The 18785-nt window shown below is 39.2% G+C and overlaps 1 protein-coding gene across 1 annotated transcript in view; it reads left to right on the forward strand.

Annotated features, from left to right (window-relative positions):
* Nucleotides 1-17359, forward strand: part of npffr1l2 (neuropeptide FF receptor 1 like 2) — a 38243-nt gene extending 20884 nt beyond the window's left edge. Inside the window, exons 2-3 of the mRNA XM_026188196.2 lie at nucleotides 13287-13386; nucleotides 16354-17359. Of these exons, the coding sequence (XP_026043981.2) occupies nucleotides 13287-13386; nucleotides 16354-17359 (1106 nt within the window). The remainder of the gene's footprint in view (nucleotides 1-13286; nucleotides 13387-16353) is intronic.
* Nucleotides 17360-18785: the final 1426 nt, after the last annotated feature.

The raw sequence follows: 18785 nt of genomic DNA on the forward strand, positions 1-18785 counted from the left end.
AACTTATCAAATGTTTTAACCTAGACATCTTCCTGTTTCATGAAGAATATTAGCACTTGAAATTTGATAGCAGGAGCACATATCATAAAAGTAGAGCCACTGTTCTTCTTTTAACAGTCTGCAAACATCTGGGAACTTAGGAGACCAGTTGTAATTTTTTTCTGAAAGAAATGATCTCTCATTCCTGCCTGATAGAGGTTTCTAGCTGTTCTATATTTTTCATGAAGCGCCAAATGTTTTTTTGAACATTTATGATGTGGGTTTGTACGTAGACACAGAGCATCTCATGGCATTACTCATGTGTAGTCAAATACAATTAAAATAAATATCAGGTAATTACAGGAAATTATTTAGCCCATATACTATTTGATTACTGTGCTCTCTGCAGGTTGTTTAGTGGTCTGTGCAAATGAGCAGCAGAGGAGAGGATAATTGATGGAAATGGGAGGTGTGCCGTATTATTACTTACCTAAAGGCTTGATTTAATTATTGAAATGGCATGCTGTGGTAGAGGTTTTTGTACCTTGTTTGAGTCCAGTAGAGGGGAAGTCTGGTATTAATTAGTGCACGCTGAAAGAATGAACTGAGCTTAAAGTGTTGAAAGTCTTTATTCTTTGCTGAAAGTTCTTTAAAAACCACCTCTTATAAACTATACTTATATACTCCACCTGACAGGTTGAGTACACCCTGGACAGATTGCCAGTTCATCACAGGCCTTAGACAGAGAGAGGGGCAACTGTTTAACTCATATCAACCAACAGGAGCTCCATTAACGCTGAAATGCATGCCTTTGGACTGTGAGAGAACGGTGAGAGTTCAGTGGAGAGCAGTCCTGAATGCTGACCTGACAGTAATTGCCTCGCCATATCCCCATGCTGTATGATTGTCATGTTACAGACAGGGCAGTGAAAGTGCACCGGCATATCATTTTGTCTGTAAGAGAGAAAAAAAAGAAAAACAACAACAATATGTAATTTAAATGCAGTTGTATAGAATGCAGTCAGTTTATCTAACAATCAGATTGTACATATTAACAAAAATGTCCAAGCCATCCTCAGTAATGAAAGAAAAATGGTGTGGATCACAAGAGCTGTCAAGAAATGTGGTGAACAAGAAAAAAATATTTAATGAAAACACACTTGATGATAAATGATTAGCGGTAACAAAAGCCGAGTGAGGTCAACAGTGATCACTGACTGTTTTAGGAGCTTTTTGAGATTTAATAGAAGAAAATGCAAAACATTAAACATTTTAACAACACAAAAGCCATATTAAACGCAGACTACTTTTTTTTTTAATTATTCAACTTTATTAAGAAACAGTGTACAGAACATGTATACAACCAGAACAAAATTAACATATGCCAGGGGGTGTAATACAAAGAATTACATACATTCAAATAATTTGTAATTACTACAAATAGTAATAGTTTTCATAGCCTTTTTGTTAAGTGATCCATGAATCAATTTTATGTAACATAAAACATCATAGTAATGTTTAAAATTAGGCTTTTTGTTACTGTATTTGCATCTGTGAAAATAAAATTTAGCTAAGATAACTAACAAGTTTATTATAAAGTAAACATCTTCCTTTTTTTTTGCCTTCGAAAGAAACAAAATACATTTTCCCATTTCACAGTAAAGTCATTAAAGAGATGTCCAGCAATGAATATACTGAAGTCTTTTCAAAATGTTCTAGCGTATGAACAGATCCAGAAGAGGTGTTGCACAGTCTCAGGATGGCTTCCACAAAATCCACAGTTCACATTTATGTCCCTTTTGAACTTTGTCATATAATGATTAGCAGGATAAAATTTATGCAGTATTTTAAATGAGACTTCCTTCACTTTATTCGTTACCAGATACTTGTTAGGAATTGTCCATACTCTTTTCCAGTTAATGTCACTGACAAAGAAATTCCAATAAGAGACCACATGTGGAATAGTTAGAGATTCTGTCTGGAACAAAGCAGGAATATTCTTATTACTTTTACTAGGTTTGTTAGACAGATTCTTCCTATGTGTGAATCTAAAGGGTTGGGGAGAGAAACAGATGATATGCAAGGTTGAATACCTTTAAAAAGCATTATAATACCCGTAGGTATTGCATCAAATAATATGGCATATTCTTTGGGTGTGGCTGGAAATTTATAGGCGTTTAAGAATTCTGAATAGGACATAAGCTGCCCATTAAGATTAAACAGCTGATTCATTAAAACAATCCATTTCTCAACCCACCTAGAAAAAAATAATGATTTATTTTTATACACTATGTTCCTATTATTCCAAATTGAATACGTATGGGGTGTAAAGTTGTGTTTACATATAAGGGACCAAGCTAATAGAACTTGTTTGTGAAACATCGAAAGGTTTTCTGGAAGCTTATCTATACTATAATCACAGCCTAAGATAAAACTTAGACCACCAAACTTAGAGAAAATGTAGTGAGGAATAAAACTCCAAATGGATACCGGATTTTTAAGAAAATGTTTAGCCCAATTAATCTTAAATGTATTGTTAAGGGGGACGCTATGGAGCCGCGGACCAAGATGGCTGCATAAAGTGGTTGCTCCGTGTAACCTGCATTAAAAACCCAGAACAACCCAAAACTAGAAACTTAACTGTTATTGAAAAATGTCAAAAAGACTAATCTCAAGGACTGTGATATTTTCACCCGAAAACGCGGTTCCCAAAAACCAGTTAAAACTGATATTTTGGCAACGCCTGAAAGCAGCGAGGGAGCTGCTAGCGCTAGTAGCATGAATGACCTTAGCACGGTGTTAGCTGAACTTCGGTCGTTGCGCTCCGAGTTTAGTGTATTCGGAACTAAACTGGACAGCACAGATAACCGTATGGGCGAAATGACGAAGTCAGTTGCTGCTTTGGAGACAAATATGACGGAGGTAAAGCAAAATGTTGCTGCAAATGCTACACGACTGGAGGAAGCTGAAAATAGAATAATGTCGGCAGAGGAGCTCCTGGGAAAGAGCGTGGCCGATCTCTGCAATGCCATGAAGCGGATATCCTACCTGGAGGCAAAAACCAACGACCTGGAGAACCGGGGCCGAAGGAAGAACCTGCGGCCATTTGACCTCCGGGAGGGCGCCGAGGATCAGCGGCCACTGCTGGAGTTTATAAGGGAGGTGTTACCGCGCTGGCTTGAGACCGACAGATCGTTCGTTATTGAGAGGGCTCACCACCTCTACCACCTCCAAAGCCAAACCAACATAGAGGTGTCCTTATCCGATTCCTGAACTTCCAAGATCGGGAGTTTGTTTTCCACTCCACAAAACACAGTAACATCGAGCACGACGGAAACAAACTCTTTTTTGCCCAAGATTTCTCAGCTGAGACCATCCGGCAGCGAACCGAGTTCAACGCGATCAGGAAAGTGTTTGCCGACGAAGGAGTGTTCCGCGTGCAAGTTGAGGATCCTCCACGATGGGAAGATACGCCTGTTTTCATCTCCAAAGGAGGCCAAGTGTTATGGGTCAATGCCAGGGTTTTTTTTTCACTATTTATTTCTCTATTTTATTTTATTCAAAGTTTACTTGTCACTTTTGTTTACTCAACATCAGCATCACGTGTTGTTATCTTAATATTACAGAATGAAAAGTATGGACCAACTAAACACCCGCAATATCTCTGACATAAAAGTCACTAGTTGGAATGTCCGGGGTATCAGGAAACTAATCAAACTGAAACAGGTTATAAGCAGGATCAAGCAATTGAAATCAAAAATAGTTTTTCTTCAAGAAACACATCTGACAGACTGTGAACTAAAGTCTGTGAGGAACAGATGGCCTGGCCAGGTGATCCACGCATCATACAATAACTATGCAAGAGGTGTAATTATTTTGATTCATAGAAGCATACCATTCCAAATGACGAAAATAATAAAAGACCCTGCTGGTAGGTACATAATCACTCAGGGTACCATCCTTTCTATTACTTTAAACTTGGTGAGTCTCTATGGCCCAAATGAAAATAAGCCCAAATTTTTTGAAGATCTGTTTCTTACTGTATCTGCTTTGCAAGGACTGTATATAATTGGAGGAAACTTTAACTGTACTCTCAATCCGAGTATGGATCGCTCAACAGGTTCAGATACATATCAACTTGGTAGAAGTGTGGAGAGAACAAAATCCTGATAAAATAGAATTCTCCTGTCATTCAAGTATACATAAATCCCGCTCACGTATAGATTACTTTCTTATCTCAAGAGAACTTTTATCAAGAATCAAACAGTGTCAGTATGATAGCATAGTGATCAGTGATCATGCAGCTATCTCACTGAGTATCCATCTAGGAAAGTTTATCCATAACCCCCCTCACTGGCGGTTTCAAACAAAATGGCTGCAGAATCCTGAATTTGTTAAATTTGTAGAGGAGAAAATAGAAAATTACTTTGAGTTAAATACAGATCAAACTTGTGCCTCAGTGAGATGGGAAGGATTCAAGGCATATATTAGAGGTGAAATTCTTAGCTTTATGAGTACAAAGAATAAACAGCAAAGAAAGCGAATGGAAACCCTGGATAAACAGATTAAATCTTTGGAATTAGACTTAAACGTTAGCGATGACTCAACAAACCAAAGTGAGTTGCTACGTCTGAGAACTGAATATAATAAATTATCATCTGATGCAGCAGCAAAAAGTCTAATGTGGCTGAAGCAATCTTATTATGACCAAGGAGAGAAAGCAGGTAGACTTTTGGCATGGAGAATTAAGAAAATGCAGAGTGAAAGAGCAATTAGTAGCATAAAGACCTCTTCAGGGAATGTAACAGTAGATCCATTGGAAATTAATGACAGCTTTAGAGAATTTTATGAAAAATTGTATAAATCAGAATGTGCTCAAACCTCAGAAGAACAGGACATATTCTTAGATCAACTTCAGTTTCAGACGCTAACAGAAAACACAAAGCAGGAATTAGACAGACGTCTAACTACTGAAGAGATATCACAGGCTATCAAAAGCATTAACAGTGGTAAAGCACCTGGGCCAGATGGCTTTCCGATTGAATTTTATAAAACTTTCCAAGACAAATTATTAATTCCACTTTTTAACATGTATGAAGAAGCGTATCAAAATGAAGCTCTTTTTCTTCTTTGATAAACTAAACGGTATGTTTAATAGATTTATTTGGAATAATAAAAAACCTAGACTAAGACTTCGCTTGTTGTACCCACCGAATGAAAGAGGGGGGTTACAACTCCCTAATCTTAGACTGTATTACTGGTCTGCACAACTGTGCTCAGCCATGTTCTACTTTTCCACTGAGACACCCCCGGCCTGGTTACAAATTGAACAAACATCAGTAACAAATCTTCAGTTAAATCTGTATTTATATTCTGCAAGCCTGAGCAATTTTTAAAAAATGACAAATAACCCTTTTTTAAAAAACACAAAAGATGTTTGGTATAGGGCCCATCAGTATATGGGAGATAGAAGACTTATCTCCCGTTTTTCACCTATTTGGGGCAACACATGTTTTAAAGCAGGAAGAGCGGATGGGGGTTTCAAAATCTGGGCAGATAAAGGTGTACAGAAGGTGGCAGATCTTTATAAGGATGGCAACCTTCTTACATTTGATCAGCTATGCCAAATATACAACATCCCCAAAAAACATTTTTTTTTAAATATCTACAAGTTAAACATTTCATTATGTCAAAATATAAACAGATTGTATCTGAGCCACCATTATCACAATTGGAGAATGTCATACTTCAAAAGCCAGTGGGCAGAGGTCATATCTCTTCGGTTTATACAGCTCTGTTAACACATGATGGGGAATCTGCCACTGACAAGTTGGACGCATGGAGGGCTGACATCCAAGAGGAGATACAGGAGGTGGACTGGGAAACTGCATGTTTAAAAGCCCAAAGACAATCAATTAATACAAGGATGAAACTCCTCCAATATAAGTGGTTGATGAGAACTTACATAACCCCAGTCAAACTGAATCGCTGGTCGCCTGTCATCCCAGATAGCTGCAGTAAATGTTTAGGCACTCTGCTCCACTGTGTATGGAGCTGTCCAAAATTACAACAGTACTGGAAATTAATCACGCAAACTTTATCTAAGATTGTTGGAGTAAATATACCTGTTGAAGCAAAAATGTGTGTGTTGGGTATATATCCAAAGAACTGTGACTTTAGCACCAGACAGCTAAAATTAATTGACTTTGGCCTCCTGCAAGCTAGGCGCTTAATATCTTTGTATTGGAAGAAAGTGGATGTACCCTCAAGTCATATGTGGGTGAAGGAGATGGCATCATGTATTGTATTGGAACAACTTACTTATATTGTCAGAGGAAAGGGAGTAGATTTTGAAGAAATATGGTTACCTTTAACTGAGTGTCTGAGACATTATGAAGGGAATTAATTTAGAAAGTGATACTTGGTGCTGAGTTTTGGGTTCCTTTGTGTGTGTGTGTGTGGTTTTCTTTTTGTTTTGTTTTTTTGTTGTTGTTGTTTTCTTTGTTATCTGTTTCTTTGTTTTTGCTGTTTTTATTTTTCATTCGTGTCTTACTTTGTTTGTTTTACCCATGCTGTGCATCGGTTTTGTATTATTTTATTACTTATTTATTTTTATTATTATTATTGTTGTTTCTTTCAATTTATATTTGTTTACTTTGGGGACTATGTTCTTTAATATAAATCTCATGTTAACTGTACTATTATTCTTTGCTTGTTCTGTGATATAAAAGTCAATAAACATAATGTTTTAAAAAAAAAAAATATATATATATATATATATATATATATATATATATATATATATATATATATATATATGTTAATGATCTCACTGAGGGGGTTCAGGCCTATGCAGAACAAAGAGAGGGAAGGTAGTCAGAACTGAGGGGATTGAACTACCAGAAGGCAACATTGCAGACATAGAGGACAGTTACAAGTACCTGGGGATCCCGCAGGCAAATGGGAACCATGAAGAGGCCGCTAGAAAGGCTGCAACCACCAAGTACCTGCAGAGGGTCAGGCAAGTCCTGAGGAGTCAGCTGAATGGTAAGAACAAGATCCGGGCCATCAACACATACGCCCTGCCCGTGATCAGGTACCCTGCTGGGGTAATAAGCTGGCCAAAGGAGGAGATAGAAGCCACTGACATAAAGACAAGAAAGCTCCTGACCATGCATGGAGGGTTTCACCCCAAGTCCAGCACCCTGAGGCTGTACGCTAAGCGGAAGGAAGGGGGCCGGGGACTGGTGAGTGTCAGCACCACAGTCCAGGATGAGACAACGAACATCCAAGAATACATTGGGAAGATGGCCCCAACTGACCGAGTGCTCAGTGAATACCTCAGGCAGCAGAAACCCAAGAAAGAGGAGGGAGACGAGGAACCATCATGGAAGGACAGGCCCCTGCACGGTATGTACCACCGGCAGATAGAGGAGGTGGCTGATATCCAGAAATCCTACCAGTGGCTGGACAAAGCTGGACTGAAAGACAGCACAGAGGCACTAATCATGGCAGCACAAGAACAAGCTCTGAGTACAAGATCCATAGAGGCTGGGGTCTATCACACCAGGCAAGACCCCAGGTGCAGGCTGTGTAAAGATGCCCCAGAAACAATCCAGCACATAACAGCAGGGTGCAAGATGCTAGCAGGCAAGGCATACATGGAACGCCATAACCAAGTGGCCGGCATAGTGTACAGGAACATCTGTGCCGAGTATAACCTGGAAGTCCCGAGGTCAAAATGGGAGATGCCCCCAAGGGTGGTGGAGAATGACCAAGCTAAGATCCTGTGGGACTTCCAGATACAGACGGACAAAATGGTGGTGGCTAACCAACCGGACATAGTGGTGGTAGACAAACAGAAGAAGACGGCCGTAGTGATCGATGTAGCGGTTCCGAATGACAGCAATATCAGGAAGAAGGAACACGAGAAGCTGGAGAAATACCAAGGGCTCAGAGAAGAGCTCGAGAGGATGTGGAGGGTGAAGGTAACGGTGGTCCCCGTGGTAATCGGAGCACTAGGTGCGGTGACTCCCAAGCTAGGCGAGTGGCTCCAGCAGATCCCGGGAACAACATCGGAGATCTCTGTCCAGAAGAGCGCAGTCCTGGGAACAGCTAAGATACTGCGCAGGACCCTCAAGCTCCCAGGCCTCTGGTAGAGGACCCGAGCTTGAAGGATAAACCGCCCGCAGGGGCGTGCTGGGTGTTTTTTTTTTATATATATATATATATATATATATATATATATATATATATATATATATATATATATATATATATGTGTGTGTATGTATGTATGTATGTATGTATGTATGTATGTATGTATGTATGTATACATACATACATACATACATACATACATACATATTGTTTAGAGTAGTAAAATCCAAAACATTGAGACCACCGTGTTCATAGTCATTCATCAATACACTTTTTCTGATGTAATGTGTCCTGTTTTTCCAGAGGAAGTTGAAGAGCATTCGGTCAATATCCTTACAAGTTTTGCCGTCCACATGCAGAGAAATTGCCGCATAAGTCAGTCGAGACAGACCTTCTGCTTTTGAGAGCAATACCCTCCCTCTTAAATTTAAATCTCTCTGCAACCATTGATTTTATTTGGTTTGAGATTTTTTAATAATTGGGGGGAAATTTAGTAAAATTCTGTCTTTTGGATCTTTGCAGATAATCAGATGTAAATATGTTGCTTCATTTTTAACTGTTATATTACAAATACTCTGAACATTACACTCTTTGACAGGTAATAATTGACATTTATTTAAGTTTAGGACCAATCCAGACCCTTTTGAGAAATCCTCTATTACATGTAAAGCAATTGGCACTTGGCTGGCATTTCGATTAAGACTAAAACGAGAAGTGGTGCCATTTTTCATTCTAATAGAACTATTAGCATTGGAATACAGAGTTTTGATAGCTCTGCAGAAGATATCACCAAAACCAAATTTCTGAAGTGTAAGAAATATAAATTCATGCTCAATTGAGTCAAAGGCTTTATAGAAGTCCAGGAGAAGGATAAATGAGTCATCAGATATTAATGCTGAGTAGTCCAGAATATCCAAGACGAGTCTAATATTACTGGAGATGTGTCTGTTTGTCATAAAACCAGACTGTGTCTCATCTACAATATCATCCAAAATATATTTAATTCTTCTAGCTAGCAATAGAGCTAATATTTTATAATCATTATTTAGGAGGCTTATTGGTCTCCAGTTGTCTATAAAAAGTAGGTCCTTCTTAGGTTTGGGAATTAAAGTAATAAGTCCTTGAGTAAGGCTGGGAGGAAGAGTGCCCCTTTCAATACTTTCATTATAAACCTGCAACAAAAAGGGTGCAAGCTGAGAAGAAAATGATTTATAGAATTCAGCCACCAGCCCATCTGTGCCTGGAGATTTGTTGTTTTTAAGAAATTCAATAGATGCCAATATCTCTTTTTCAGTAATTGGACTGTCACAAAAAAGCCTATCAGCACTTTTAATCATTTCAACATTGTTGACAGAGTCAATAAATTGGGTAGCGACCTTTGCGTTATAATTGGATTCATACAACTTTGAGTAGAAATTACAACAAAATTGAGTTAAACGCAGACCACTTTAGGCCCGGAAGTAGGATTCGTCACGTCAACACTTAACGACCGGATATGGCGCTCCCCGGAGGCTGCAGCCAGACCCTTCTCTCATCCACAGACTCTGCTTCCTCCACGGAAGACAGTACAAATCTAATTAAAAGCCAATCTAAATAAATGAGTCTTAAGCTGCTTTTTAAAAGAATAAATACAGTCAAGGCAATGTAATGATGGAGGGAGAGCATTCCGTCAGTACCAAAATGAATTCTAAAATGTACTGGAAGCCAGTGTAATGAACGTAACACTGGTGTAATATGCTCTCTTTTTCGTGTCTTTGTTAAAAGCCTTGCAGCAGCATTCTGGACTAACTGGAGACGGTCAAGATTCCTTTTGCTCAAACAAAGAAAAAGAGTGTTACAATAATCTAAGCGAGATGAAATAAAAGCTGTCATGATCTGCGGAGGCAGACCGTGCGGAAATGTGTGTGGTGGACCCAGGTGCAAACACAAGCAAAGATACAGGAGTGGATTAAACAAAAGCGAGCCTTTTATTATGGCTGATGAAAAGGAACAAACCAGAGTGAGGGCAGCATAAGAGTAGTAGCTCAACAGAAACCTAAACTGGACAAACTATGGAAAGGCTATGGCTGGAGATACGGAACACAGGGGGTGGGAACACAGACGACGCGACCCAGACTACATGAAACACAGAGACTAAATACACATGAGGGATGATCAGGGGAAGTGGTCACACATGGGAGCACAGCTGACACACATGAACCATAACGACAGGACAGGAGAGGTGAAACTGAATACACTGACATGAATACAGACTTTCAAAGTAAAACAGGAAACATGGAGATTAGACATGACATGAACTAAACATAACCACGCAGACGTGACACATGAATCAGGGAGACTTAGTACAGGGGGAGATGACATAAACAACTAAGGAACAAGACTAAACAGCAATCTAGAAATTTTAACTAGGTGCACTAAGCTAAGGCACAACAGAAATACAAAAGATACATAAACTCAAACACTGGGTCGCTTGACCCAGGACCATGACAAAAGCATGAATAACCATGAATGAAAATAATGAAATTCTCCATCTACTACAGGTTTGTATCGCACACAATACTATAGATGCCTTTAAAACCAGTGTCAAACACGGTGATAAATCATCACCACCTGAAAAGTTTTTGTTTTTCATAAGCATTTCACTTTAAGCACATAGCAGTATGCTGTGAATCAACGTAAACCAACAGCGAGTATGTTGTCCGTGCAGCCTAGTGTGACTCAGTGCCTGTCCTCTGTGTTTTATACTATGAGAGATTGAGCCCCTCCTGTAGTGGTTTGGTTGCAATGGTGTGTGACAGTGACTCTGATGATGCATTATTAAAACAATGACCTGGGGCCTCATTTACAAAACAGCACATGGGACCATACTAGAAGTGTATATGTGCACAGAGACTAAAATCTGTGTGTCAAAGGATAATCAGGTTTATATAAACTGCAGACAATTCCCCTTTATAAATTAAATGCATATGTGGATCCCTATTTCACGCTCGGCATGGCATTTAACCATAAAAAGACTTTGCAAAGCACCTTGTGAATGGAGATGCATAGCAATGAGCCTGCTGATCGATGGGTCTTTAGTCCTCTAGCAGTGTCCACCACCAAACAGCAAGATGCAAGTTTTACTGCGGGTTTTATTTTTAAATTTTACAGCAGTCTGATTATTTCACAAGATGCTGAATTGATAGCAGCAATCAACATTTTCTTTTCATTCCGTCTGATTCCTGGGGGTCTTCTTTCTAATATTGTAGGGTGTTTACCTTGCGATATAGAATTTAAAGCACCTCGAGGCAACAGTTGTTGTGATTTGACACTATGTAAATAAATTTGAACTGAACAGAATGGAATTGGCTGAACTTGTCTCATGATATGATAATGAGGATGAACCATGCTATTGATGTCATTGTCTTTATTTTAGGGCTGCTCACAATCATTTAAATGTACAGATGGTGAAGTGACAAAAGGTGGAACGTGTGGGTGGCAGCTCAGTGAGCTCTGTGCAAGAACCATCGGGAGAATACAGTAAAGAATTGCCATTATTATAATTATTATTATCATACAACTCCAACTCCATCCACAATTCCAAAGTTGGGACCCGAATCGCAACACAACTGAAAACATATAAGTGTTTAAATTGAGCCATTTTGCTATACAAAATGCCAGCTCATTGTAGCATCACACAGTAGGGACCATGCCATCTTCTTTTAACAACAATCCATTCAATTCAATCAGTACTGTAGGATTCTAGCTGCTCTGTCTGGACTGCAGGCAGGTCAGTTCAACACCCGGACTCATCTTATATGAGGCGATGCTGCTGCAATAGCTGTAGAATGAAGTTTAGTGTTCTGGGTGGGAGCATATGTTGCTCTAAAACCTTTATATACAGTACCTTTCATCACTGATGGTGCCTTTCCAGATGTGCAAGCTGTGGTTTTCATAGACACTGATGCACCCCCATACCATCAGACATGCAGGGTTTTGAAATCTGCTGATAACAGACAGTCCCTCTCCTCTTTTGTTTGGAGGACGTGACATTTGTGTTCTCCAAAACGAATTTAAAAATTTTGATTCGTCTGACAGCAGAACGGTTTCCAACTTTGTCTCAGTCCATTTTAAATGAGCTCTGGTCCAGAGAAGAAGTTTCATTCTGTATGTTGAATCTAGGGCGATTGGTTTCTGGTGTTGATTATTAAATGACCCGAGGAAAAAGTGATAAATGATGAACTTATGTTAAGAGGTCTGATGGAGAAGCCAGTGAACCCCTAAATTCACAATAAAAATCCTTTCTAGGCATTTCACAATGCTGACTGGAGTTTCTTTTATATTTTGTCCTCTGTCGCACCTTTTTGTCCCTAAGGGTTTTTTTCTTACAAAATCTTTTGTTTGTGTTTTCTTGTTTTTAGCACTTTGGGATTTTCAGCCTATAAGCTCTAATGATCATTCTCACACAAGGATTCTTAGCCACAGCAAGTTTCTGCAGGGAGAAAATGCCGCTTTGCTTGAACTCAGAAATTTCACCTGCTTATTTGTCCTGCAGAAATTACATACAATGCTGGAAAAGTATCAACATTATTATGCACTGTTGTAATCCATAATCATATAGAGGTATTTAGCACCTCACACGTCCTCTGCCTGATGGTGTGCAATGGAGTGAGGAAGGTACAGTATTATTTGACATGAAATGTTTGCCTATAGAGCTGCAATTTTCCAACACCCCGAGGTCACTGTCAATTGATTTCAAATTTTTTCAGCACACCAACCCACTGCTACAATCCCATCGCGCTCAATTCGAGCAATTTGCCGTTCATCATAGAAAAGAAATTGGGAGGCTATAGTCACGCTCTCAGCTGTGTTTGAAGACTCTGTTTCTGCTGCCGCTGAAAAATGAAACAATCACCGTGAAGCGGAAGGAAGAAAAATGTGAACGGATACGTCTTCCATTCTAAATGCCACGTCTCACTTTGTGTGTCTACTGTCGTTTGACAACAAAGACATGGCATTGTCCAAGATTGTACAGCATGAAGTCTAAAAACTGATTGCCAACCTCAATTTTCTTCCTGCAGCAATATAATCAGACTGATGTTAAGGATTTCTAAAATCACTGGGACAGTTATTTCCTTGTATTGTCAATGATGTTGCTTTCTTAACAGGTTGGCCCTTCTCCAACACTGTGTGTAAGATGAGCGGCTTTGTGCAGGGTGTGTCAGTGTCTGCATCAGTCTTCACCCTTGTGGCTATTGCTGTTGAAAGGTAAGTGCACATTGTTCTTTGGTTCTTGATGGAATATAACACAATAACAGTGAAATAATTAATGGACAAATATATAAAAATTCTAATAATAATTCTAGTGGTGCAATGTTTGCTCTATTCCTGTTTCATTTTAGAACAATACTATTTACTAACAGCAGCGGACAAATATACACCTTTGGCCTATTGATGGTATGAAAAGTGTATCAAATTGAGCTGATATCTTCCATTAAATGTGAAATTGTCTCAGTTTAAGTATTTGATGCATTTTCTGTGTTATAGCCTACTGTGAATAAAATGTGAGATTTGCAAGTCACTGCGTTCAGTTTTATTTTTACATTTTACAGAGGACCCGAACCTTTCTGGGAACGCCGTTGTTTTTATTTATACATTTAAGTTGGACAGTCCAACCAGCCATACCCAGACTGACAAAAACCCAAAATATTTAACAGCTTTATTTTGTCACTTATTGCTAAGATCACTCTAGGAACTTGCAACCAACATTAATGCAAGGATGTGCAGTCAACTTGTGATCCTGTTGCCTTTGAAATCTGTTTTGTTTTTTTGTTTTTTGAAAATGAAGATCAGGGGCCCGTTCTTCGTACGTCGCTTACTACATCCAAGATCAAATGACACATCCAAGATCAAATCATCGCGCTAACCGTGAGCTCGCTAATCCGGTTCCCCGAACACACCTGCTGTTGACGATTACTACAGCTGGACGCAGTAATGTGACATCACTGGGTGTCGTAAAAGGGGCTACGCATCGATAGCAGAAACAGTGATCGGCAAGCCTCTGATTGGTCGGCGAAAATGTCGAAGGAGCGCGTTCGGTATTTTCCGAATACTGCTCGAGCAAGAACTCTTGAGTGAGGGATTTCAGGAGTTTCAGAGTGTAATTAAAACGCAAGGGAACACTGCAAAGGCTGCAAAAGCAAGGAGAGAGGGCTGGCAGAAAGTTGCTGACAAATTAAACTCATAAGTAATTTAACAATAACAATAATAATGGATTGGGTTTATATAACGCTTTTCAAGGCACCCAAAGCGCATGACAATACCACTATTCAGTCACTTTATTATTTAGCCTATTTATAGATTTATTATATTACACTATATTATCCAATATTATATTACATTATATTATATTGTCATATTATATCCCCTTTCACATTAGAGCCACAACAGGACCCACTAGAACATGGGAACAAGTAAAAGTGAAATATAAGAATATTCTACAGAATGGTAATATTTATCACTTATATTGCTTTTCGTCTCTTGGACAGAGACCCTGAAATACTCTGTTTGTTTGTTCATAACAGCAACCAAGAAAAGGGCAGAGCACAAAAAGACAGGTGGTGGTCCTGCACCCCCTCGTCAACATGTTGGTTAAGTGAATAATACCCTCACGGGAATATCGATATCTCTCAATGAGCACACTGTCGCGCTGAGCTAAAGGATCCTGTCTGTCCCGCAATATACGCTGAATTCTGAGGACCCTCCTTATCAATCTTGCACCCTCCGCAATGGGTGGCTCGCGTATACGGACAGGACATGGCTGCGACAGACTTCCCAAATCCACCTTCGCTTTTATAGCCGTGGTCTCTCATCTTGATTACACGAAGTAATTTACAATTGCTACTCTGAATCATGAATTACATCTGTAATAATCACATACATGTAATAGAATGTTAATAGTACATTTCCCTTTTTTAGGAAATGACCTGTATGTATCTGTGTGACATCAATAACAGGATCAAGTGCTGCATTATCTTTAGTTACATTGATGTTATTTATTTGTGGTGAAACAGTGGTGGAATATCGCTGTTGCTTTCGTATGATGACGCGGACATACCTGCGTGGCCGCGATCTAATCCTGTTTACATAAAGTGAACCTGCTCCCGAGCAGGTTTACGCTTACGGCTCTGTTGCTATGACAGCAAGTCCCGGATGAGCTTCGGGGAACCGACTGATCCAGGATCACGCGAAATCGTCAACAATCTAATCCGGCTAACCTACTTAGCGAGGTACGAAGAACGGGCCCCAGATCTGCATCCACTCATATTCATTTGTCATCTTCAGCGTGACCTTGGTGCATTAAGACAACAACAAAATGGCAAGCAGACGCAGTCAGTCTGATAATAGGTCTGTGACTGAATGGAGTTAAGTTCAAAATGACATAAAATCTGTCTGATAATACATCAATTAACGGTTATAAATCAGCAAAAATTGAGATGAGTGTTGTCATCTACATTCACAGAAATTCAAATTAGCTACTCCAACTAGAATCCAACTAAAATGACATACATATGAAAAAGAAGTTCCTCCTCAATGATGCAGTTTCTGCAGGAGAGCAACTGAACTGCAATATTAAATGGACACTGCTTTTAGGACAACCTTGATTTCATATAGAAATAACCAGAATGCAACCAGTAGTCAGCCAGTTGAGTCAAGTCCCATATTGCAGAGAGATGTGTCTTTTGCTATTTTGCACAGACTAATGCAAAATGTGCAAATGCAATACACAGTCTGTCTGTGTTTTTAAATTAAACACTAATTATTTGCAAACCTTTGCCAGTTTGACAAAGACTGCAGTCGGTAAAAGTCAGACCGCAAGTGTTTGAGACAGGTTGCCTACTACCTTGGAATAGAAAGTTTTTGGCCAGAAGTTGAAAGTATTGCATGCTCTACCTCTAGGAAATCATTTCATACCTAAAACTACTTTTTAACAAACATGAAAAAATTCAATGCAATTGATATACAACCACAGACTTTTTACATAGGAATGACACATCGGAAACAATTTACACTTTTTCTTTTCTTCTTCCTGTAAAACAGTTGTGATGTAATGGATTTATCTCACAGGGTTAAAAAAAAATTAATTAAACAAGTTATGATATTTATCTCTGAAAACCCACAAGTTTATTTCATTAATTCATAACAATGCTTCTTTTGTTTCCTTGTCCCCTGCAGGTTTCGCTGTATTGTGTACCCACTACGACCCAAGCTGACGGTGTTCGTTGCCAAATTAGCCATCGTCTCGATCTGGGTGTTAGCTGTGGCCTTCATGTGTCCTGCTGCAGTTGCCCTGACTGTGGAGAAAGTCCCTTTCCATTACATGATATATAATAACAACTTCAATCAGACATTGCCCTTGTACACCTGCTACGAAAACTTTGCCAACCCTCGGATGAGAAATGTCTACACAGTGGTTTTGTTTGCACACATCTACCTGCTGCCCCTCACAGTAATCTCACTGATGTACATAAGCATTGGAGTCAAACTGTGTTCTTCTGTGTTTGCAAACAAGGAGCCGCACCTGGCCAATGTTACAGTCCAGGAAGGAAGCAGGAGACACGCTCATCCGAGGGTATCGAGGAAAAAGATAAAGGTGATAAAGATGCTCATTCTGGTAGCTTTGCTTTTCATGTTGTCCTGGTTGCCTCTCTGGACCCTCATGATGATAACAGACTATGCAGACTTGGATGGGAACCAGCTAGACCTTCTGACCAGCTACATCTTCCCCTTCGCACACTGGCTAGCTTTCTCGAACTCCAGCGTCAACCCCATCATCTATGGCTACTACAATGAGAATTTTAAGAGGGGCTTCGAGGCGATATGCAAGTCCAAGCCTTTTTGTTGCATTGTGCAGAGCCAGCTGTGGAGCAGAATTGTTGGGTGGAGGAGGAAAAGAAGGTCTGTGCAAGCACCTTGTGAAGGTACTGTTTCTAGAGAAGTTGTTAATCACAACCATTTTGTGTTGGGACTAAGAAATCGAGTCCATAATGACAACAAGTTGAATGACACGGCTGAGGTGAATAGGAGTGCAAGAGTCGAGAGTGCGGTGGTCCACTCGGGAAGGGCGCTTACGGATCAAGAGTTAGAAATGACTGCTGTCAATAAGAAAAGCAGTAATGAAGAAGAATCAGAAAAAGTTAGTTCACTGGCAATTTCACCGTATCAGGTGTGGGATAATTGAATAATTACAGTGTTAGCAAGAGAAACCCGAAACAAAGCCATACTGTTACACTACCGCCCCATGAAGGACACAGTCATTAACTATCTGATGTCACAGGTTAAATATGGTTACACTTTAAAATGATGGTTAGAGAGTACACATGTTAATTTTCTACAATTAAAATAAGTTTTAGGAGTTGAAATGAAAATAACAGTATGACTAACTAACCCTTCTAACAGTCCATAAACTAAAGACAATCTGACTATATTGGTCACTTTCATATTATTTTCCTGTATCTGAACCACAAACATCCAATAAGGTAAGCAGGTCCTGTCGTCTGTCCTCGCCCTGCTACCAAAAGGTTTGGCTGATCACGTGTGGAGCCACAAAGACGTGTGACCACATCAAAAGATAACAATGCCAGTATTTATGCAGGCTAAATATACAGACCTAATTTAAGATCCATGCACGATCTTTGCCGTCATAAGGCTTGGTCGGTATTTTGTCTCTATTTATTTGAAATAAGAATTAGACTAATAGCCTTTTTTCTGTCTGTGTATCTCATTATCCAGCCTTTGTGCTGAGCACACAAAGACATTTTTGTTACAAAAAAAGTTTTTCAGCTCTTCATTGCACTTTGTACACTTAGCCTGTTTATCCCAAAACTGATATGGCACAACAGCCAAATATTAGTCATCTGATAAAACAACCAGAGTGAAAATTAACATGTTTAAACAAACCACTATGAGCGTTATTAATAGAAACACCCCCCAAAAATATTGGAAGATAAACTAAGACAGATTAGATATTGTGTTAGCCTTTGTATTCAATCATCTGGCAGTTAATATAGCTCAGCTTTGCGTCTTGTGATATGAAATTTGTTCCACGTAGCCTAGGGTTTTGTGTAAACAGTACATGAGAATAAAACATTACATTATCTTGATAGATCGCATCAAATGGAGGGAAAAGTGTAGCATAAAGGATGCTGCATAGGCGCCAGTGAATGATTATGAATGACAAACTACACCACATAATATCTAAAACACTTCATCAGTGTATTAGTTTTGCACCTCTTAGCAAACGTGAATATTTTAATGGAAGACATCCAGCAGTCACTGAAAAACTGCCTTTAAAGAACAATCGAAACGCTACCTCCACAATCATGCAAATGTACAAATGTAAGCAAATTCAGATTCATACTGGAAGCTACTGGTCAACTACCTCAAACTCATTAATACTATGAAACTTCTAAAACATTTAAGTGGCATAAAATGATGAATAAAAAAAGCACAAATACCATTTAATAATTTCATTCTAATATGCTGAAGTTCTTTCTATTCATTAGAAAGTCATTACAAATATTTTCCAATCAGTGGTTAGTCTTGGTGATTGATGCCAGTAAAGCTGATAAATATGGAGCGTGTATCTCGTAATGTGCTAAAAACCA

Source organism: Astatotilapia calliptera, chromosome 12 (genome assembly GCF_964374335.1).
Source record: "Astatotilapia calliptera chromosome 12, fAstCal68.1, whole genome shotgun sequence".
Classification (NCBI taxonomy): domain Eukaryota; kingdom Metazoa; phylum Chordata; class Actinopteri; order Cichliformes; family Cichlidae; genus Astatotilapia; species Astatotilapia calliptera.